General features: G+C 38.1%; 1 protein-coding gene across 2 annotated transcripts in view; it reads left to right on the forward strand.

Moving 5' to 3' along the window:
- The window catches only part of BANK1 (B cell scaffold protein with ankyrin repeats 1), a 138,078-nt gene that overhangs the window by 8,929 nt on the left and 106,008 nt on the right, over positions 1 to 23,141 (forward strand). For both annotated transcript variants that reach the window (XR_010430056.1, XM_064652000.1), the window contains exon 2: positions 8,616 to 9,014. Coding sequence is in view for 1 of the 2 variants with exons in the window: in XM_064652000.1 (XP_064508070.1) it covers positions 8,616 to 9,014 (399 nt within the window). In the remaining variant the exon portion in view is untranslated. The remainder of the gene's footprint in view (positions 1 to 8,615; positions 9,015 to 23,141) is intronic.

The following is a 23,141-nucleotide window of genomic DNA, read 5'->3' on the forward strand; positions in this document are numbered from 1 at the left end:
TGGTATATCATTGAAGTCTTGTTCACTGAATTTTAATTTCATGATAAGCGTTTAATTTAAGAAGTGTTTAGTTTTGTTGTTGTCCTGATCAGCCAATCCAGGTACCTGTAAGTGCCTTAGATACTGCAGGAGCACATGGCATTGCAGACTGTACCAACTATGGATTCAGTGAAAGTGGCTACATTCAGAAGTGTCTCTCGAGGAACTGGTTTGGCACAAGTGTGCAAGAGTGAGTAGGAGCTCAGCTGCACACTCACAGTACTACGGTGTAGCACTGACCCGACATGATCAGTGAGCACTCTCAGGACTTGGTTTCTTAATGCTATAAGGCTACTTCAACACTGGTAAATAGTGCCGCCTACAAGAGGGGGTTTGTAGAGGCCAGCAGTAGGTGCTAAAGTCCTGAGAGCCATGCAGGGTACGTTGAAGGGAGTTTATTTTGAATTTACCCTAATGTGGTCCTAGGGCTTTTGCATATGGTGCATGTTAGGTGTGATTTCGAAGCACATGTTCTGCTTTACTTTCATCTGAAAAGTATGTAGCTTATGTGCTCCAGGGCAAAATGAAGCAAAGCCTGGTAAGTGAGGACAATCAGATGATTTGTTTCAAAAGTACACTCATGATCTTAACTAAGTATTAATGTTGACCTTGAAGTTATAGGTGTTGCTGCAAGTGGCAGTCTTTATTAACCCTCCTGTTAACTTCAGAGGCTTGATTTGTCCCATATCTCATTTTCCCTTTTGTCAACAGAAGTGTTCAGGCAACTGCAAGAAAAAAACGTGCTGGGGAGTTGGTTGAAGTGACGAATAAAATATAGGTTGCCAGGATGGGTATAAGCAACTGTATAGTAGAGATGTATAGGACTACCCCATCTGGTAGCAGTGAGATTTTTTTGTGGGGCTTTTTAAGATGCTTGTGCGTTATAACGGTAATTTGCAGTAAATGGAAAATGGAACATGGGCAGAATAAACTTCAGAGGAGGAAACTTCAAACTGCACATTGTATTTTGTACCTGTACCAAAAGTGCAATCAGTTATTGCTGAGCAGCTGGCATTGGTAGCATGTTAAATTGTGGTATCTTGAGGAGTCTTACATTAGACAATAATAAAATATATGCGCAGTGAAGATGGTGATAGACCTATGACAGCATCAGCCTGTTTTCTTTAAAGATTTTTCATTTTCTGGATATTCAAGAGGAAAGTAAAAATTTGGTTAGATAGATGTGGTCAAACAATGAGGGGCTTGATCATGGAAAAAGCAGAATGCTTCATGATTCCTTGATCCTGTCCTGTCCGCATCAAGCTTCTGAGTTTTACTGTATTTGAACTACACAGGTACTCTGACTGTATGAGATAAGGTTTAATTTGGTCTCAGACATGGTTCAGGAAAGATTTGTTTTCACTTTGTGTTCTGTACATTTCTAACTAGAAATGGAGGATAGTGTGCTTGAAAAGGTAGAAGTACTAGTGAGATACTTTTTTTCCAGTATGTAAACATAGTTTTCCTGTTTCTATGCAACCGTGAAACTGTACCACAATGACAGTAAAGTATGGTAGATATGTATGTATTATATGGCAAATCTGTTTGGAAGAACATGAACATACAGAACTTCCAATTGGTTTGTTTCCCAGAAGCATGCAGTGTGGTCAAAGGCAGTACTAGTTACACAAAATCTTTCTGCAAGGGCTCTCTGCTAGAGAGGGACTCAGAATTGATACCCAAGTTACTCTCCGATTTATTCTTATTTTAGGGCTGGTACTAATTTGAGAATTTATTTTGCAGGGGGGAAAGATGATTCTCCTCCTTCCATGAGGAGATATGCTTACTGGAAAAATGTCTTTTGAATCTCAGTCAAGCTGTAGCAGTATTTGGGCATTGCGGTCGATTTTGCAGCCCGGTGGGTGAATTGTGTGAAGACAGATTGCCATTCCTTTAACTAACTTTTCTTTATCTGATGGACAGAAATAAATGTAGTTTGTTATATGGCTAATCTCTAGAATCTTTGTCTTAAGGCAGTAGAGAGAAAGCAGAGGTGGGTTTAATATAGAGAAGTCAGCCTTCCATTGAGATTGTTCCTGAATGTTTTATTTAGCTTTGTTTTCTAACTCACTGTTACCTTTTTCATTGCTCATTTTATGAAGCTACACATTTATGTAATTATTTTCTACTTCATTTACTTCCTTCTGTATGCATCATTAGGATGAATGCTGCTAAAAAGATCAAAACAAAAATATAGAGTGGTTGTCCAACACTGATAGGAGATTTGTCTTGAGTTTTTTGTTGTTATTGTTAGGAGTCTTTTGACTGTCATGTATTTGTCAGAAAGGGACAAAAGAAATGAACTGAAACTGGAGGACACTTTCTTCTACAGCTTCATAGCTTCGGCATGTTATACATCAAATAAAAACTGCTGCTCGCCTTTCCTTAAATTTCTGCATGAATGCTCAAGTAAATGAAATGCATTAAAAATGGATTTTAAATTAGTCTGCAAAAGCAGGAGAAGATCAAGCCATTTAAATTATGGGACCTCTGAAGTCCTTCCTCAGTACTGTGCTGACTTGTGGCAAAGGAAACAGTGGATTTAGAAACCTAAAGAAATGTGGGTGAGACACTGGAACAGGTTGCCCAGAGAAGTTGTTGATGTCCCATTACTGGAAGCGTTCAAGGCCAGGTTGGATGGGGCTTTGAGCAACCTGGTCTAGTGGAAGGTGTCCTTGCCATGTCAGAGTATTGGGATTAGATGGTCTTTAAGGGTCCCTTCCAACCCAAACCATTCTATGACTGCTCTAAGAGAGTTATACCAGACAAATTTCATGTGTCAGTGATAATCTGTAACTTAGGAATTGCTGGGATGTGGTTAGCTTAGTCTATTTGATCACATTACAAATGCAGGGAACAGAGAAATCTCAGAGCAGAAATTGCAATAAATGGTGATATTTATTGATAAACATTGTTTGATGATCAGTCTCTGCCAAGTCCCTGGTGTACAAATTACACTTCTTAATGTGTAAGACACTTTTCTTGTTTTTATACATCAGTGCTACAGCATGACCTTCCCAGATCACAGCAGTTGGAATCACAGCAACTTACCCAAAATGTTATTGCTTGCAAAATAAGTGCTTTTTGTTTTGTTGTGTATGCACTATTTTCTGAGATATGTTCTCTTGTGATAGAGGTACATGTAATGAATTTCAGAAGACTGTTTCCCCTAGCACTAATTAATGCCTGCAGAACATGTTTTCTATTCTCTGTTTCTTATGTCAAAGGAATTAGAGATAAGAATTTGTGAGAAACTGAACTAACAATGGAATAAAAGGTGACAGAAAAAAAAGGCAACAGAAGGCAAAAGAAAAAGCAAAGACATTGAATTTAAATGAGTGGAGTTTAAATGTGATCATAAATCCAGAACTGCCTGTGCTAAGTCAGGATGGGGACATCTAGAGAGATCCTGATGAGAGAAACACTGGCAATTAATAAAAAATAAAATAAACAAGAGGGCACTTTGGTTTACCCTAACACTGACATTTTGAAATTAATTTTTTCTTTAACTGTTTCCTGTTTATGAAACTATAGTTGTAGTGACAGTTTAAGGGAAAGCTTCAGGGGATGGTTGTTTCTAGTGGCAATAGCATCTGTTAATACAAACTTCATACAGCTTGCTCAGGTTTCTGTGTGACCTTAAAGACTTATTCCACAGCAATCATAAAAAAATAGTATATTACTCCGCTCTTTATATTGTCATTATGATGTATTTTTCACTTCGTAATTCGTTCATGTCTAAACCTTTTCTGAATTACTCGGTTGTTTTCTGCTAAAATCTGCCAAAGGTATAAGGAAGTGACTGCAATGACATGAAATTTTGCATCATGGTAATTGTGATAAAGGAGGAGATATACCTTGAAATAGAGAACTGAGTTCTGACTTCTATATCCCATGTTTGTGTTTAGTCATGTTCATTAGAAATGAACCTGCCCATCTTTAGATATGCAGCTGTGTGTATTCATAGGACAGGTCAGAGAGAGAAGCCTAAACAAGGGCATAAGACCATATCACTTAAAGAGGAACAGCTTTTTGGGCATAATGTTAGCTTTGTAAGGTTTGATAGTCAGGTATCTTTCTAGTCTACCCGTGCCAGGTCCATGCAGTCAAAGATACCCCAGGAACTTATTTTGCTCTGTTCCCATTGTCACTGTGGGGAAGGTCAGTGGAATTTCTTTACATAGAAAGCCAACAAGATCAACCCTAAACTCATCCCATTTGTAGAAAAGTTGTTCCTCTCTGTAGAACCTCATTTTACCCAGCCCAGACCTTACTGAGCTTAGTAAGAAGGATGAAGATGTCAGGGTTGATTTTATACAGGTAGAACAAGTGTTTGTTTTCACATACAACTTAGCAATTAGCAACAGAAAGTACATAAACAGTGAAAATGTTCTTATTTCATGCTAGTTAGATAGGCCTCTGAAAATAGAAGTGCAGCCACTCTGCTGGCTGATACAGTGGTGGCAGGAATGTCCTGTGTTTTAGGGTAATTGCTTTAATTGAAACAGGTGTGCCACAGCGCCGCATCAATTTTGCTACTTTCTGATCTCACTGTAAAGTTTACCAGTGGCTTTTATAATTTTCATTTCCATTACTGAAATGTCTCAGAAGCAACGTGACTGCCTTGAAAACATTTTCCATTATCTGCAACTGGTTCTGAAGTGCTTTCTGCTGTCCTTCCTGCGATGAATGCATTTTGGCTTGCTTCAGGGGATTTGCCTTTCAGAATTCCAGCAACCAAGAGCTAGAGTTGCATTTTGAGACACATTTACTGGATGTGTGTGAGGTGTGCTGACTGGGAAAATCGACACCTCCTGGATGGGTGAGGGGCAATTCGTTGTGCTAAGGTCATTGATTAGTGCTGAATTAAACGTTCTCACTTCGTTTCCAAATGTTATATTGCAGGGGTTGTTTGAAGTGCTAGTGAAACTTTTTCCACAGTTCCTTATTATATCACTTTAAGTGATCAGGGCAAGCAATGTGAAGAGATGAATGGCTGAGTCTCTATTAAAAGATTGCAAAGGGGCCAGGAGAGTAAAGGTCTTTAGTTTCTGAAGTCTCATTTGAACTAGTATGTGTGCTTGCCATTCTCATCCTATATACAGCCCACATAGAAATGAATCTTCTTGAGATTAGAAGAAAATCTCTGAGCAAAGATGGGAGTCTGGGTTATTTTATGCCTCTATATGTTTCTCATGATTATACCCATAGTTTTATCCTACAGGGTGAAAGAAATGTGGAGGAAAGGGAGGAGGAGATGCCTCAGAGGAAAAACAGACATTTTCCAAACCCTAGTAGTTTTAAAAACCATGGACTTAAGACTCTCTAGGTGAAGATGGTATGTTTCTGTGGAAGGGGAACTCGTGGGAGAACGTCATGCATTCCCTTTGGGTGATATTTGATTTGGACCATGAAACTAGAATCTGGAGATACAGAAAAGTCTAATCAGATAAGTGCAGTCAACTTGTAAATTCTTAAGTAACTCTAATCTGGCACTCCTTGTCTGGAAAAAAAATACTGCTTCTTTTTGTGTTAAGTTTTTAGCATGAGAGGATACTCATGGTAATCCTGGACAGTGTAGTCTACTATCACAAAATTAAAAATGCAATGGATGTCATTCCATATCACTTATGTTGCCCCAATTTTTCATCAGTATATTTTGAGAAAGTGAGCAAGAACTTCTATTCTGTGTATTTCTACTTCTCCTTTGTACTTATTTTAACAAGTTTTTGCTGATGGATGGTAACTCATTATATACCGACGGAGTTCATACACTTCTTTCTCAGATGTCTTTCCTTTTAGGACTGCTAATTAAAAAAAAAAAAAAAAAAAAGAGGAGCAACCTTCCCTTCCCCAAGTGAGGACATCTGTGATAGGAAGAAATAGAAGGGATGCATTTTATGCTTTCTCTAGCAGTTGACCGTCTCCTTTCTCAGCATAGTGGTGGAGAACAATTTGAAAGAGAGTTTTCTTCACACAGGTATCAAAGGCTAATGTGATTCAAGTGAGGATCATAAACAGACTTGGATTACTTTTTTTGTTATGGTTGACTGTGACAAGCTTGGTATGTGGTCACAGGAATTCCTGGGCAGCTGAGTGAACAACGGGGAAGGATATTGTTAGGCTCCAGTACCCTAACTGGAAAATATTCTGGATGATCCTGAGAAAGATGGTGATCCATCTTTCAGTTAAAACTTGGTTAAACACTGGTTTTCAAATGTCACTTTTTTTTTTTTTCACCAAAGCATCCTAAGGCAGTGGGACTGCAGAGCCAGTTTTTAAACCCTAATTGAAATCAACCTTATTTATGTCAAGCAAAGTACGTTAATACCGAGTTTCTAGAAAAAACTGTAGTAAAATGCAGATATCTAGAAGTAAAGCATATCATCTACAAACCTTTACAAACCTACAAGGCCTTTAAAAGGCAGCGAATAAGCCGACAGCTGTGCAGTGTTATTCTCAAAGATGAGTGTTAACAAGTACTTCTTGCTTACTTCTAAGCACACAGAAACTATCTTTTAAAAGATTGCAAGATTCATAAACTGAGGTACCTGTTTAAGAGTAGGTACTGGCCCCCAATATTTGATTTGTTTCCTTTGCCTTCTGGATGTGTTTGGTGCATTGCAGAGTGCTCGAGATTTCCTTTGATTCTCTAATGTACTTGCTTTTTTTTTAAATGCCTCTACTACGTACTGTATATTCTAATTGCTGCCACAAAAGACATGGGTTTTTGTTTTATATATGCAATTTCTTGATTCCTTCTAGGTCACAGTAGTCTGAAAAGATGTTCCCGTCTCACTTGGTTCTCATAAGATTCAGCAGGTTTTTTCGAAGAGGCTTTCAGATGACACGTTTCAAGAGTTGTGCTTTCATGGGCAACCACACACCAATAACTACAGAATAGTTTTGCTTGTCAGAAGAACCCTTTAAGGTTATGGATGACTGCAGAAATTCTCTTACTGTTTCTCATTGCTCAAGTAATAATACCTTTTATTTCTACCTTTGAGACAGGTTCCAAGTAGGAGCAGTTGAAGCACAGCTTAATTTTGTCAGGATATGATAGTTTCTATTGCATTAACTTTCAAGGGAACAAAATTAATCTCAACTTACATTATATTCCAAGTGCAGTAACTTCAAAGAATTAATTCAGTAAGAGATGGAAATAATGAAGGGGAAAAAATCTAGTTGAAAGTTATGGATTGTTACTGTGTATTCAGTATTGGTTAGTGTTGCATTAAAGCTAGACTGTTTTTGTTTCAGACTAAAATAATACTGTTCTGGAAGCAGAGTTTTGGTGGGCTTTAATTTTCAAGTAAGCTGCCTTCAAGCATATATATTACTAAAATTTGTGAAGGCAAACCCAATATGCAATAGGGAAAAGCTACAGGTACATGGAGTAGATTTTTGATAGAGAACATCATAGCTATTCACAGGGTGAACTTTGACTCCACACTTCCAGTTAGGCAAGCATTTCAAAATAATGATATTTCACCTTTTAATACAATTTAGGGGAAGTTGCAGGCCTTACATTCCTGCTTAATATTGAAGTCAGCTCTTAATATAGAAGGCAGATCAATGGCAGGGGAAAAAAAGAAGCATGCTTGTAGTTCAAGAGAAACCCACGTTTGATTTCCCACAGGTAACTTGATAGCATTAGCTGCTTGCTTCAATAAACATTGCACCAAACTGCAGTATGGAAAGCCTCGCTCGTATGAGTCTCTCCTCAGCAGTATGACTCTTCCCTCTGTATATAGATAGAAAAGACAAACTAAATATGGAAACCCTGTTAAATTAAGGCTTTATGAGATGTGTATTGCAGAGCCTTTCTTCCACCAAGTGTGGTGTTAGATAAAGAATCATGGAATCAACTGGGTTGGAAAAGACCTCCAAGATCATCAAGTCCAACCCTTTATCCAACAACGCTGTGGTTACTAGACAATGGTACTAAGTGCCACATCCGGTCTCATCTTAAAAACCTCCAGGGATGATGAGTCCACTGCCTCTCTGGGCAGCCCATTCCAATGTCTGATTACTCTCTCTGTAAAAAATTTCTTCCTAATATCCAACCTAAACCTCCCCTGGCAGAGCTTAAGACCGTATTTCACTCACTTTTCTTACATAAATAGAGCTTTCTTTCTCATATATAAAAATCAATATAGTTGAAAAGAAGTGCAGTCGAGCCTTTAAAAAACTTTTCTTTACTTCTGCCATTAAAAGCTAAGTGTTTAATTTTTAATAGTATCACCTGTTGTCAAGACTCTAGGAGTGTGCAGAATGTGTGAATGTGCTCTGCTTCCTGCATAGCAATTTCAGTATGTATTCTGAAATACTAGTTGAAGCTATTCTAAACATGTAATATTCTGAGCTATTTTTCCAGTATTTCTATGGACAATCTTTCTGCCTCGGTTTTAAAAATAAGGAGATGATTGTCATTTTAAGGTGATTTCTGCTGAAGGTGATTTCTTCAGTACCTAAAGTTTTTAATAGGGGGGAAACTAGCAATATGTCTTCTGATATTTATAGTGAATTCAAAACGCATTTGAATTTATTTTCTAAAAATGTTTTCTTCTTTCTAGAAGATACGAAGGATGTCCTTGTGATATATGGACAAGAAGCAGAAGAGTGGGCACTGTATTTAAAATTTCTTTTTGGACACATAGTGAGTGAAGGAGGAATCTTACTCTACAATCTAGAGACTTCAACTTTCAAGCACCAGGAGCTATTCTATTTACCCTCTTATAAATGTAAACTCCTGATACTCTCGTGTGGACTTCTTAACTGCCTGAATCAAGAGAGATGTTATTTTCTGGAACAAGTTCTAAAACCTCTAGAAAATGTGGTAATTCTACTTTGTGGGGTGGAGAATTCAAGAATTCTTTATGAGACACTGACCTTAGATGGAGGCAGCAGAGAGATTTCCACTGATCAGAAGCCTGAGGAATATATCGCTGTTGTTACTGGAATTATTCAACCAGGTAATACAAAAATGAAAACTTTGTATGATTATTAAAAGAGTTTGCTTAATCATTTGAAGGAGAAAAATGTGATAATTCAGATTTTCTGGAGAAATTATCTCTCTTCAGCTTGGTTCAACAGTTTTGGTTTGATGATGCGTTTGTCACCGAAGTGTGATGAAACTGTTGTACTCTTAGTCCTGGTTCAGGGAAGCGGCTTGGAAAGTCTAAAAGCTGCCACTGGCAACTGTGAACCTTCCATCACTACTTCATAGTCAGACTGAAGAGCTGACAAACACTTATTTCTCTGTTTCCTGAGTCTACAAATCTCAGAGTCTGTCCAAAACCATGGCTTTATGTTTCATCTCTTTCAAAATACCTTAATTGTGACAGTGTGTGTATCTCCTTAGAAAATCTGACAAAACAAAAAAGACCCAGTTTCATGGATGACAAGTTTTCTTGTGTTACATGTAAGAGCAGAAGTTCCCTTCTACTTTTTCCAACCCAGATAAAAAAAAACTGTAATGGAAGGACTAAAACTATCTGGTTTTATGTGTTTGCACATCCGTAGAAACTAGAAGCATTAATGTAAAATTAGAACTTCTGGAATGTAAAAAGACTCCTTCTCTGAGGGTGAGAGGCACTGAAATGGCAAAGTCTGTGTACATGGTTTAATTTAACCTGAAATTTAACTTTGCCAGGCTGCACAATGAAAACAGGAAATAGCTTTAGAAAGATGCATGAGCCACTTTGGAAAGGCATAGTAAGTTGGGCACTGGTTTCAGGTAGACAGCTGTGTGTTTTCCTTTGAGAGCATATTTACTACTGCTTCTTTGTAGTCTTTAGGTCTCTTACCTTCTCTCAGCTCTCTCTATTTAGTCAAGATTTTGTCTAGTAAGCAGAACACTGTGCTTCTGTCTTTGTTACCTGCAAGGTGCCATTTTATTGGGATGGCATGGGAGCTTGTGCTCGAGGAAAAAAATCCTGAACTTCAGGATGGGTACTCAGACCTTAACCTAATTTTGGATGCACATGAACATCAAGGATATTCTTTTGAACACTAGGGTAGAGAGACCCCAGCTGAGTTGGAGTGACCTAGCTGGATGTCCCTGCTGCCTTGTGCTTGAGCAGGTAAGCTTAGGTATACTATAAGGCTTTCAAACCTGCCCAGACTGTGTCTGCACACAGTCTGGCTATATCAGATCAGTGTTTTCAAAATAGCATTTCAGATCTCCTCTTCAGTATTTAATAACCTTTTCCTCAGTATATCTTTCAGACTTTAAGTTGTGGGCTCATTAGAGTTGTCCATTTTGGTTTCAGAAGGTACTGTTTGCGATTTCTGACTGTGCCTGATATGTAGCTTCAAATTGAAGCTTCTTGGCAGTTTTTTAGTGGAGTGAAAGCAGTGGGTCTATACTCTGTGTGTATGTATAGGAAGGAACTGGGCTCAGAGACCGTCAGTTGACTCATGCACAGGAAATTGCAAACTTTTCTGCAAAGATAAACAGTTTCCTAGAAGACACGGGATGGTTCTTTGCTTAGGTCTATGCACTCACGAAAGTATTTATTACATGTGCCCTTGGAAATTGCTTACAGTGTAATGCCAAGCAACTAGTAGGTGTTCAAATGATCTTTGCTTTGCCAGTGGTCAATATCAGCAACTTCAGAGATTAGTACATAGCTGAATTAATGAATAGTGTGTGCATCTTTACCAGGGATGCATAGACTGTGGCTAAGATCAGACAAGTTCAATTGACTGAACTAGATCCAGGACTGGGAGTAGTGTTGATGCCTGGTGCTTCAGGGCATAAGCACTTCCTTCACAATTATAGCTGAGAACTGCTCTGGCCCTGTTTTTTTCTGTGCTGGTGTGCCCTGGCCATCAGCAAGGCCAGCTTGGATCAATGCTTGATAGGAGACCTCTGCACTGCTCTCTGTTGCACAGTGAAAGTACTGTGAGATTTGCTTTCATTTGACTGTTGATTTAAGTTCTGAGAAATGAAGATGAGCATGGGTTATCATTATTTACCTTTGCTTAAAGATAATAGTGTCTGTATTTATGATACTCTTCTGTAGAATCCCATTAAGCTCTTAGCCTTTGTGATACTTGTGACAGGGATTTTGACAGATTACGCATCTGGGAAAGAGATTTTTCCCTTATAATAAAAATTATTTGCCAAGGGGTTATTGACTATATGAGGATTATTTTTTCCTTTGGAGTGATTTTTTTTGGCCTTTCTTCAGGACCATGCACTCACAAGATTTCCCATCTCTCTTAATATGAATCATCATCTTCAATCACTTTTCATTACAGTGTTTGTCCCTAGTTCCTTATATTTCTGCCTTTGGAGATAGTGATCAAAACACTTTTGTGTATGTTCTTCATGGTTTTCAGTTCCCTTTTTTTTCCCCTGAACTGTTCATTGCTCTTAACTTGTTCTTCTAAGCATTTGTACCTTCTTGTCTCCGCAGTATTGGCAAGAGCTGTCACTCTACCAGTCTAAAAATTTAGTAATGTGCTTTAATTATAATGTCCCCACCACATGTCTTCCACTGTAACTAAATTCTGTTAATCCCTTAGGAAAGCGTGCTGTTGAGGTCCTAGGCCTGAGGGATGCCAGGGCTCAGGAGTTGCTTGCAGGTAGTTAGAACAACTACTGGAAAATGGATGCTAAATTAGGTTGTTACCTCATGGTTCTGGAGAGTGTTAATAATGGCATAGCTTAGGTGCCAGTAATCACCACTCTTCCACTACAGATTTCGCCATACTCAGGAAAGTTCATAGGCAAGGTAATTTTTCAGTTGTCTCTTCTTTCCTAGATACTATTCCCTTTGCACTTTCCCTACAGTCTGAGATGGAAAGAACGCAAAATAAGTCTCATGCCCCCCCCCCCCCCAATTATTTCACCTACCAGATGGTTTCAGTTTCATCTTCTTGGAGCAGGTAGGGCTTTACCTGTTAAAATTTTATTCTAGCTCTAAAGTAGTTCATATGCCAAAAATTCAAGGCTAAAGACAATGCTAATTAAAGTGCTAAGTAGCACTAAATAAAATGCAAGGGATTTTGTACTCAGCAGAGAGCTTGTTTGCCCTGTAATGTGATTCAAACACAAAATCTGAACAGTTTGTCATTCTTGTTTGAACATGTTCTTGGAGGAATAAAGGGAGAACTGAGACATGGAAACTGGCCTTTCTGACATATATTTCCTAAATGGTGACAGACTTTATTGTATTCATCTTGTGCATGAAGAAGATATTTTTATTGTTGTCAAAAGATTCCTTTAGCAGCACTTGTTCATAAAATATTTCAGTGTTTGAAAATATTACATTGAGATTCAGAGTTGGTTTTGAATTTTGTGTAAGGGCCTATTGTCCTAAAAGAAGGTAATCCTCAGGGAAAGAGGAGAACAATCAGAAATTTTATTTTTCTGTGTTAACATCTAAGATGGTCCAATGAGACTCTAAAATTCTGACTTTTCTTTATCTGCATTCCCTAATGTTGCTGAAAGTAGATCAAGAGACGTATTTTGTTTGCATCTGTCTTTTCCTGTTTCTTTCCACAGCTTCTCTTTGGTCTGCTGAACTGTGTGCCTCCTTTTATATTAATTGACATACTTTCAATGTATTCATTCAGTACCCTGGGGTATTAGACAAAACTGGTGGGTTTTGTTTAGTCCTGAAACACTTCCGCTTCATATTCAGGCAACCATGTGTTTAAGCAAGGGATTTGTGGATATAGACAGGTAGTTGCATCTGGAGTAGTTAGCTTAGTTCTTTCAATGTCCTGAATTTCTCCTGCAATTATCCTCGGTACTGATGATGCAGAAAGAGAATAGGACTTATTTAATATAAATAATGTTCTGTGACTCTGTTTCTAAAGTGAACTGACACTTAGTAAACTTTTTGGTGGGACTTCTTGGTACAGCTCAAGAGTCATAGGTGTCTGAGGTGCTTGTTGATTCTTCCTGCCACAGGTATCCCTTAGTCTTCTTGCTGTTTTATTAGGTGTCATTGTTTACCATTGTTTACAGCTCAACAAAACTCTTTTCACTTTCACTTCCAGGCTTTCCTCTAAGCAGTGGTATCCTTTTTTTTTTCCTCTTTTTTTTTTTTTCCAAAATATGAAGAGAATTTACTTCTACAAAATTTGATATTTGACAACTACTCATCAAACCTACATGTATCTGTTCATTATCTGCTATTGTACTGAAAAGTGAGAGGTACGTAAAGTAACATAACCCAACTAGAAAATGCTGTCCACAGTCTTCAACAGCCCAGGAAAAATTCTCAGAACAAATATGTAACTTTTACCTGAGACAGCAATATGCCATTATTTCTGATTGCTTACCTAAAAAATATTCCATGTACCTGCACACACTTTTAATGACCAAGAAGATTAATGTTAAAGAGAACTGCTTTTGCAACTACTAGTAAGGTATAGATGTGGAGTAATGAGATACCAGCATTGGGTGTTTTTCTCTAATAAATAAATGTAGGACAAGCAGGCTGGGAGTTTAAAATAGGGCTTAACACATGCAAATCTTCAGACGACTTCAAGTATGGGGCCAGTTTCCATTGTTCTGGTCACAGGAAAAGAAGGAAATCATTATAGTTTTACCATAGCTTTCATGGTATCTATTTCCTGATTCATTTGTAGTACAGTGGCATCAATTTTATTTGAATTTGGGTATAACACTGAATACTGAAGTAATGCTTCACATTTTGAATCCACTGCTTTGCTTATTCTCCTGTAAATTCTGTTCGTATTGGTACTCAAATACAAGTAACCAATGATGATGGATGTTCTTAGGCTGTCAGCAAGACTTGTGCTGATGAGCTAAACCCCTTAATTTAAGTGGGAACTTTACCATTGGCTTCAATGGCTGTCTCACCTAGGTTTTGACACTGACTTGAAGTCTATGAGAAAATGAAGCTAAAGTGCTAATAAAAACCAAAGTTGAAGAAGAAACAAAATCACTAGAACTTTTGGGTTTGTTTGTTTGTGAATACTGAACGCTGTGTGGTTTTGTGTGTGTGTATGTGTGAACTAAAGTTTTGGCTGTAAAGATTTCTCCCATGAACGTGCAAGATAAATAGAGGAAAGCAGGTAGGTGGTTCTGGTGTTGTTCACTGCCAGGGGAGGTTGCAGTAGATGAGCCCACAGGGTTGTGCATCTGTTTAATCCTTCCCCAATGTATTTACATTCAGACACTGTATACCACTGTTGGTGTTTTAAGGCAGTGAGGTCATTTGCTTATTACAGAGCACCTAAAATGACAACTACATTTTTTTATTAAAATTAAAATAATCTGTTTGACTATATCATAAGCAGAAGACCAGAAGAGACATTTTGTTATGTGCTGTGGTATAGCCCTCATTTCCATTTTGCCCTGCCAATGAGTCTTTGAATTGCTCTGTAGGGACTACTAAAATTAAAAAAATCTCTTCCAGAGATTATATGTTTCTCCATTCCACAAAGAATGATTGTTGGGATGCCAGTGCAGAGATGGGGGTTGGAAAAGGGAGTGACTGTCAACAAAATCTGGTTAGTGTCACTAACTTGTTTCATTTGACACGAGATCCTGGCTATTTCAAACTGGAAGGGAAACTGGAGGTGGCAACCATAGATAGGATGTTGAGGCTGTCATCCCTTGCTGTATAAACTGTTTGAGTTCTTTGTTATTCCTTCTCTTATTCCTGCAAAATCCAGAGAAGACTTTATTTGTTAGGAGGTTTCTTAGCAGCTCATGTTTCAATCTGTCTAGCTAGTCATGGTAACCTGTACCCTTAGATTCTGAAGTATGTGTCATGTATGTTATGTTTTTTCCTCTTATTTTTGACACTAATTGGATGAAAACTGCTTACACCAGGAAAAGTGAGTGCGCTGACATCTTGAAGTGAATGTTTTTTAGCAGCATTTAGGACAAACTCCTAAAAGGTTTGTTAATAATAAAAGTCAAATGACTAGAATATAAGCATTACTGCAATGACATGTACTAATTTAATATACTGTGACTTTACTGCTGCTTATTTAGTTTATAATTTTTTTATTTTTAAAATTAACGGATTTCTCATTTTCAGTCTACTCTTTCAAGGTTTGAAATGGACATCATCCAAATTTATGTCTTGCTTATGGCCCAGTCATCAGTCAGTATTTAGTTGAAGTTGTGAGGCTATTTCTAAAGCTGACAAATAATTTAAGATATCCAGCAAGTGTTTTTGCAGGTAGAACTGTAAAATGGCTGTGTCAATCTGTAGTCTTACCACGTCCTTCATCTAATGTATTATTGACTCTCACTGAGTTTTGCGCTGTGGTTACTAATCACAATTACTGAAAAGGTATCATTGGAAGGCATATAGAGAAGAGCTCTGGAAATGCATCCTTTGTATATTTTTTGGCACACAAGTGTCGTTATAACAAAATTACTATTCGTAATTTCACCATGATGTATTTCTGTTAAATAAGTCCCAGCTTTTTGGAAATAGGATTAAATAAGAGTTGTTTTGCAGTCCAGACTAAAGAAATTGTAACACTTATCCCTGAAACAATGAAGTATAACACCTATTTATGTTCATACTAGAAAAATAGAATCAAATCTTGCTCTTGGTCTCTCTGTACTTACTTAAATGGCTGTGGGTCCAGAACTTGGTCCTGAAAATGTTGTTACGGTATCTTACATGGATGAGAGAGTTGGGCTTGTTCAGTCTCGAGAAGAAACAAATGAGAGGGGATCTTTTGAATATCTATCAGTATCTGAAGTGTCAAGAGGATGGAGCCAAACTCTGCTCAGGCTCTAGAACAAGAGGCAACGGACACAAACTGATGCACAGGAAGTTCCACCTGAACATGAGGAAGAACTTCATTACTGTGCAAGTGACTGAGCACTGGAACAGATCTCCCTCACTGGAGATATTCAAGAGCTGTCTGGACACAATCCTGTTTAGTGTCCTCTAGGATGACTCTGCTTGAGCAGAGAGGTTGGACCAGATGACCCACTGTGGCCCCTTCCAACCTCATCCATTCAGTGACCCTGTATTGGAACGGGCACTGTTTAACATCTTTGTTGTAGGCACGGAGAGTGGGATTGAGTGCGCCCTTAGCAGATTTGCTGATGACAGAAAGCTGCGTGGTGCAGTCAACATGCTGGAGGGAAGGGATGCCATCCAGAGGGACCGTGGCAGGCTTGAGAGGTGAGCTCACACAGACCTCATGAAAGTCAGCAAGGCCAAGTGCAAGGTCATCTGAAATTTCACATAGGTCAGTACTACTCACATTACATTTGCAGCATTATTCATTGAGAGCCACTGGCTGGGAGAAGTCCTGGCATCACAACTTAAATGATATTTGCCATCATGGTTTGTTTATAGTTGTGAAAGCCTATAAAGAGTTGTAGAAGGGATAACAGATTGGCAAAGTCTCAACTTGCTTTTTGTAAAGACCTACACAGTATGTTTCCTTTCCCCAGTTGTTACTTAGAGAACTTTACTTCTGGATTGACAGTGTTGCAAAGTAATTGAATTAATAGCATCAGTATGCTTACAGATGGAAAAGGACAAGTAAGTTATTCCAAATTCTTGGGATACCAGTTCTGTACTGCTGGACTCTGAGGATACTGGCTCTGCACTGGTTTATCCCTACATACCTATTGTCAAGGTTTCTAAGGATGTCTCTCTTTGTCCTGTGTTGAATGTGCCATGGGTCAGTGCATTGAAGAAATTTGTTGCTATAAAAAAGGCTTTCTGGCTCATCATCCAAGTGCTGAATACCACTGTGTTTCTCATTCATGAGTGTGATGTCCAAAAAATGAGACAGTAAAATAGGGAATGGTTAGAGAAAACAGAGAGTCCCAAGAAAAGAAAGGACTGAGGAGATGGTCCTCCAAACTACTTTTTTTTTTTTTTTTTAATATGGGGACTTGAAGAGCAACTCTAAGTCCATGTTTCCCATGAGCTGAATGGTTGATATTGTAATAAAGTGATTGGAGGATTTTCCAGCTAAAAAAAGTCCTGCATCAAAAGCAAAACTTTTACTTGAAAACTTTGCAGAAGTTGTCTAGACAGCAGTTCTCAGTCCGCTTTTGGCAGTCATCTCGATAGAGCTGATTGTCTGCAGCCTTTGCAGGTTAGTTATGTCTGTTTGTTGCTAAGAGGACCAAAGAGATTCTCCATTGCTGTGATGAGTGAAAGAGGCTACTAGAAATTAGGAATTCCCAATAATTGTATCCTGTATGTGAGGTTAAGACTGACTCACAAGTGAGTGTAAGGAAATATGTGGTCAATGTTCCTTCTGTGGTGGTGCAACAGGGAGCAGTTATCTGATACCACTGCAGAACTTTGGAGGGAAAAATAGCCCAAGAAATGAAATGATTGCAGTTTCCGAGATTCAGTCTTTACAAAGCTGAGAAAAGTAAGATGACAGCTGCAAATAAGCCAGCATTTGTGCCCTGCAGAAAGTAGGTGAATCTCCAGGTAAGCAGACTGGATTTGACTTTGGATGAATTGTGAAAAAGTGTTTCCAGGAACTCTCTTTTCTCTGCTTCTTCCTAGAAAGAAGGAAGTGTGTGTAGTGCTAAATTGTCCGAAAGATTCAAAACTGAAGTGTCAGGAAAAACTATAAACCAAGAAAGGGGTTTTGCTAGACCTTATAAATTCACAAAAGAATGGCACTTTATGTGAGGTCTTAAGTGGAGAGTAGCATGCTGAAAACTGCAGTTTGTTTTGTATATAAAGGCATTGTATGAAAGAAATGATGAGCTGAGAAAAGATGAAATTTAAGCTTGAACTGGAGTGAAAGTTGAACAGAAATATAAATCTAAATGAGTAATCTAAAGCAATAAGGGTGGAAAGAGCAGTGAGTAGATGACAGGACATTAAAAAAATCACAACCCCCTCCCCCCCATATCCATTAAAGCAGAGATAGATGGGGAATGAGCAGGCGCTAACAATCAATAAGAAGTGATTGACTAAAGTGAATTGTGCAAGGCCTTGAGGGAAAAGGTCAGACAGTACATTGGAAAATGGAAAAACAATATGATCACTGAGATCCTTTGGGGAAATATGAGCTACAAGAAGATGCGAAAACTATTGATTTGCTATTGAGTGAGGGAAAAGATCCAGTTGTGGAATGCTAATGACCATGATATGCATGTATGAGGACTCAGTCCTGTAGGTGATAATTGAACAAGCCAGCTCTTTAGCCAGTCACAGCTGTTGTTATGTGTTTACTTTATGTCTGGTTTTTATAGAAGAAAAGAAGACTTGATTTTAATGCTAGGGAGCTGTATTTTGAGAAATTCCCTTGTGGTTCCTCAGGAAATTTTCTGTTCCTCAAATAGTCATTATTTTTAATTTTACTAAGGTAGAAAAGGGAAGCAATCGTACTAGGATCTGGGTATACAGCCTTGTAACCGCACAGATAAAATATGAATGCATTATTGTGGAATTGGTATTCATTATTTTACCTGCAAAATAGAGCTAACCTCAGATTTAGGTACCCATTAGGTGATATGCAGCTTCAGAAAAAGCTCTTCCCTTTCTGTGAAACAGCTTTGTCTTTTTTAACATTTGCCATTAAAGCTTGTATCCTAGCACTAATTAACTGAAGCAATTAGGGATGGGCAAGTGGAGAACAAAAGGTGATTTTAAAGGGTAATAGCTGTATGCCTATTAAGTTTAACAGCAGACATCTTTTGGTCCTGCTCAGAGATCTCATAAAACTAAGATGTATGTATATACTGTGTTATCTGTAGCCTTTACCAAACAAAACTGGAGAAAGGCCAGCATTTTTTAGCAGAATAGATGGCATCCCTTCTGCAGATTAAGAGCCATGAGAATGCGTATTCTTTTCCTATAATGCTGTCTAAAATCCCGTTTTAATAAAATGTGTCCATTCTGTTGGATTAAAGGACATTGTCTTACAAGATAAAGACCTCAGATTACTTTCTAACAAGGGGAAAATAAACAGGGGTTAGAAAGCAAGCATAGTTTTCAGATGTGTATAAAAATATCACTCTTAATTGTGTTCCTGAGAATGCAGTGTACCTTTTAGCCCACTTTAAGGGTCAATAGATTTTAGCTATTTCAAACTAAAGGTGGGAGTAAATTGCAAAGCAGCCTGTCCCCTAGTGAGTCAGTCTTGCTGACAACTCACTTTCTTTTTTCCTTCTTTAATACCAAATGTGTCTGGTGTGAGTTTTTCTGCTGACAGCAACTGTGGCAGCATGGCACAGGGAGATCTCTTAGATGGACAAATCCCATGTAATTTAGAGATGTACAGATCAGGAACAGCATCATAAATTTAATCCAGGCATTGATAAGAGCCCTGTGCAGGTATTGAAGCTCTGCTGTCAGACTAAGATACACTGTTTGGTAAATGCCCCACTGCAGTCCAAGCTAGCTTCTCTTACCAATTGATTTAAGGGATGCTATAAGGTGGAGTATGTCATCTTATGTCAGTACATGTTTTGATATTATTAAGGATTATGTATCCTGTACTTTGAGTAGTGGGAAGGCTGAGAATGCCAGCTACCAGAGTCTCTCCCATCTCCCAGTGCTGTTGTTAAGGGACTTGAAGTTATGTTAAACTTCATGACCTTCCAGCCATGTCATTTTTTGACCTTTGATGACTCTAAAGAATATTCTTCATCAAGAGAATGTCTTCAGAAGTGGCCAAGAGAGGAAAGTTTGGCTGCTCATTCCTTGAGGAATTTCCTCGTTCCTTGAGGGTTATACCTGTAAAAACTTAAACCTTATTCAGCTTGAAATCTGAGCTCATGCCTCCCTGAGGTACATCTTGACTCTCAGACACTCCTCTCTAGCCGTGTTCTTTTATATGTATGTATTTCAAAATGTAGCCATGTACCACTTCTGTGTCCAAGCACAGTGTGCAGTTTGAGCCAGGCCAGTTAGGAGAGACTCGAATTGTAGTTTAGATGTAATAGAGCCACTAGGCAGCTGCAGCTAGCCCCTTTGGAATAATAAGGAAGTTCCAGGCCTGTTTTATCAGGCTAACTAGTTTTGGAGATCTGCTTAGAACTCTGAATGCCTGTACTATTGGTCCTTTTGTCTTCATTGGTACTTTGAGTCAGCAGCAGGAGGACAACCTGTCTGAGTTACAGCAGCACGTCTCAGATTTTGGGCAGTGTTTAGTGCTGTATAACCCTTCACTGAAACAGAGGTGAGATACGTGTGTGCTGATACCACAGAGAAATGGAACAAAAATGCCAAAGTGTTTTTACTGTGGTAGAACTCCAGTAATTCTGAAGTGGATTGAAGGACTCTTTAATAAAACATTAGGCTTTAATAACTGAAAACTGCTGGTGCATACAGAGGGCCAGACTTCAGTTTGCTTCTCCCTGGAGAAGTATGCAGAATGTAGAAACTGGAAATAACAGACTTGGGCTCCATCAACAGTTCTGCTCAGCACCCAGATGACCTCAGGCAGGTAGTAATTGTTTCTAAACGAATCTGTGTGCCTAATAGTTAGAAACTCTTTGGGACAATCCTGCTACGTGTCTAAAGCACATCAGAGTAGTCATGTTCCTAGTGCTGCTGCTGAAGCTGAAAGTCGTGGATTTGATTGCAGTAAAATAACATGAATTGATATACAGTGAAAGATAAAATTAGTCCCCAAAAGCCTCTAAATATATGTATTGTAGCCAAAGCACCAAGTCAAATCTTCCTTCCAAATCACAGACCAGCGAGAAACTAGTTAATTGTTGTAGTTTTAGATTGCCTCTGAATATACAGTTACAATCATGTGAAATTATATATAAAGACATGCCTACAGTTCCATCCAAGTTGTTTCCTAAAGATTACTGATAAACTCATGGTAAATAGTGTTTTGCAGCTTTGGGGATTATTTGAAGGGAGGATCTTTTGCTTTTGCTATCAGATCCAATAAGGCTACATATAGTAAGACTTTTATATTCTCTTTAGATGCTTTCGTGATGACTCCATTAGGCTACAGTGATAAATTGTTGTATACAAAAACATACATGATAATAAAAGAACAGGTGGGCATGTACCATCACAGCAAATCTATCTTTGCCTACATATGTATAGTAATTCATAAAACAAAAGATGTGGGGGGTTTCAGGGATTGCTGTTATGAGAGAGAAATAGATGTGAATGAAAGTCGCAGCACCACTGGTTGCTAAGATGACATAAACACCAACTCCAAATATTCAGAAAAGGAAAAACTGTTTTTCATAGCTTTTAAAGGAAGTGTCAATTTGATGCTTATTTGCAAGAAAAATTTTACACCATAAATGAAGTAATAGAAGTATTTTGAAGACATGGGCAAAATAGGCCAGCTTACAGAAAGATACTGTTTTTGACAGAAGAACTCAACCATGCAGAAGAAACTGGGACTGAGAATGCTTTTGAGAAAAACAAAGATAGCTGTCAGTGTATTTGCAAAAGATAGATGGTTCAGCATAGAGAGAAGCATCATTTAAAGCTTATTCAGTAATGAATATATTTATCTTGATCTGGAATTTATATGTGATAGAAAAAGAAAGAAATTAAGACTTAAATCAGATGTTTATATGTTTGAGTATATGTTAATAATTTTGTGTGATTTTGGAAGCCTTTCCATTCCTAAGCCTTCTCTCACCATCAGTAAAAGAAAACTTCAGCAGAGCAGAAAAGGGGATTTGCTTTGAAACCATGTCTTAGAAAGTGCTTATGGTAAAAATGAGTAAATCCCATGTTCATGTGAGGAAAACAGGCCCATTGAATGAAGCCCAGTGTGGTGGATGTTTTCTGCCTCCCTGTTTCTCAGAGTGTTTTTCAGGTAATTTATACAGCAATTTATGCAGTTAGAGGCTCCCTTTCCATCCCACTCTGCTGCATTCTCTACTGAGTTCATACAGCATTTACAAATACCCACACTTCAAGAGAATTATCTTTCATAAATGTCTGTGATAAACTTATGGTGGATTGCAGGAAGAATATGATATACATACATCTTTTTTCCTGATTTTTTCCACATTACAGAAGGTTACTTTGCATCTTCTGTATGGCTCTACTTTAATCTATATTTCCTCAAGGCATTGACACGTGTTTGACTTCAGGCTTTTGAATTGCAAGGAGGTCACTTATGCATGAGAACCTTTTCAGTTTACCTCACAGAACCCAGTGGGACCGCCTCTGCTTTTACCTGATGTTGTGCTGGAGAGTGGGCCTACCATATAAGATGGGATGACTCCTGGACTTAAATGATCTACTGTAATCCTCTTTATTTTAATCTTTGATGCTGGAACACGCTATCTTCTCTTTCATGTGGCAAGTTGGCCACATGCACTAATTTACCCTTCCGTTTCTTGTCATCTGCCTAACCTAATTTGCCCATGTTTCTCATCCTCTTGTATGATGTGTGATCTAGGGCTAATTGGGGACCTCTTCTGTAACACAGTGTCAGTTCTCCAGCTAGTTCTCTCTTGCTTTAGCAAGTCTTGAGGAAGAACTGAAATTTGTGAAGCTATCAGGCATTTTGCTTTTGTAAAACCAGCTTAATTTTGACTGAGAGATTCATTCCATGGGTAGCCTTAGAAAACACATAAATCTTTCATAAGTTTGTTTTCTGCTATTTTTAATGCCCTAAATCTGTCACATACATTGTTGACTCAAAACATGTAGCAAGTACCAAGTAAACAAAGACAGAGAATACTTACAATTCTCATGTAGGCTGCAATAAGGATAGCTAAAGAGTGTATTTGAAGTGTTAGAATTTGGAGGGGAAGGGGAAGATTGGACTTGGCAGGAAAGTTGCTTGGAAGGTATGGTGAAGCATTACTTGTTGAATACACAGGAGACTAGAGAGGCTTTATTAAAATTTCTCAGTTTATGTAAAGGAATGCAATTTCAAAGTCATGTAATGAATTTAGTTTAAAATGTTAAATTGAAAGCAATAATGTGTTCCAAAGGGTTTTGTGTAAAAGATACCAAATTGATGTATTGAAGTTACGTGAATTAGGAGAGAATATTGAAGTGAAATTTAAAACATCAGCACTGTCCCCAATTAAGTGAATAGCTGTTACGGTAAACGTGTGTAATATATTACTATTTAAAATTAACTTAAATTTAAGATCAGTCCTTTCAGTGTGACCATAAGCAGTAGATATTTGTCAAAGCCAACAAAAGTAA

This window comes from Pseudopipra pipra, chromosome 4 (assembly GCF_036250125.1).
Source record: "Pseudopipra pipra isolate bDixPip1 chromosome 4, bDixPip1.hap1, whole genome shotgun sequence".
Lineage (NCBI taxonomy): Eukaryota > Metazoa > Chordata > Aves > Passeriformes > Pipridae > Pseudopipra > Pseudopipra pipra.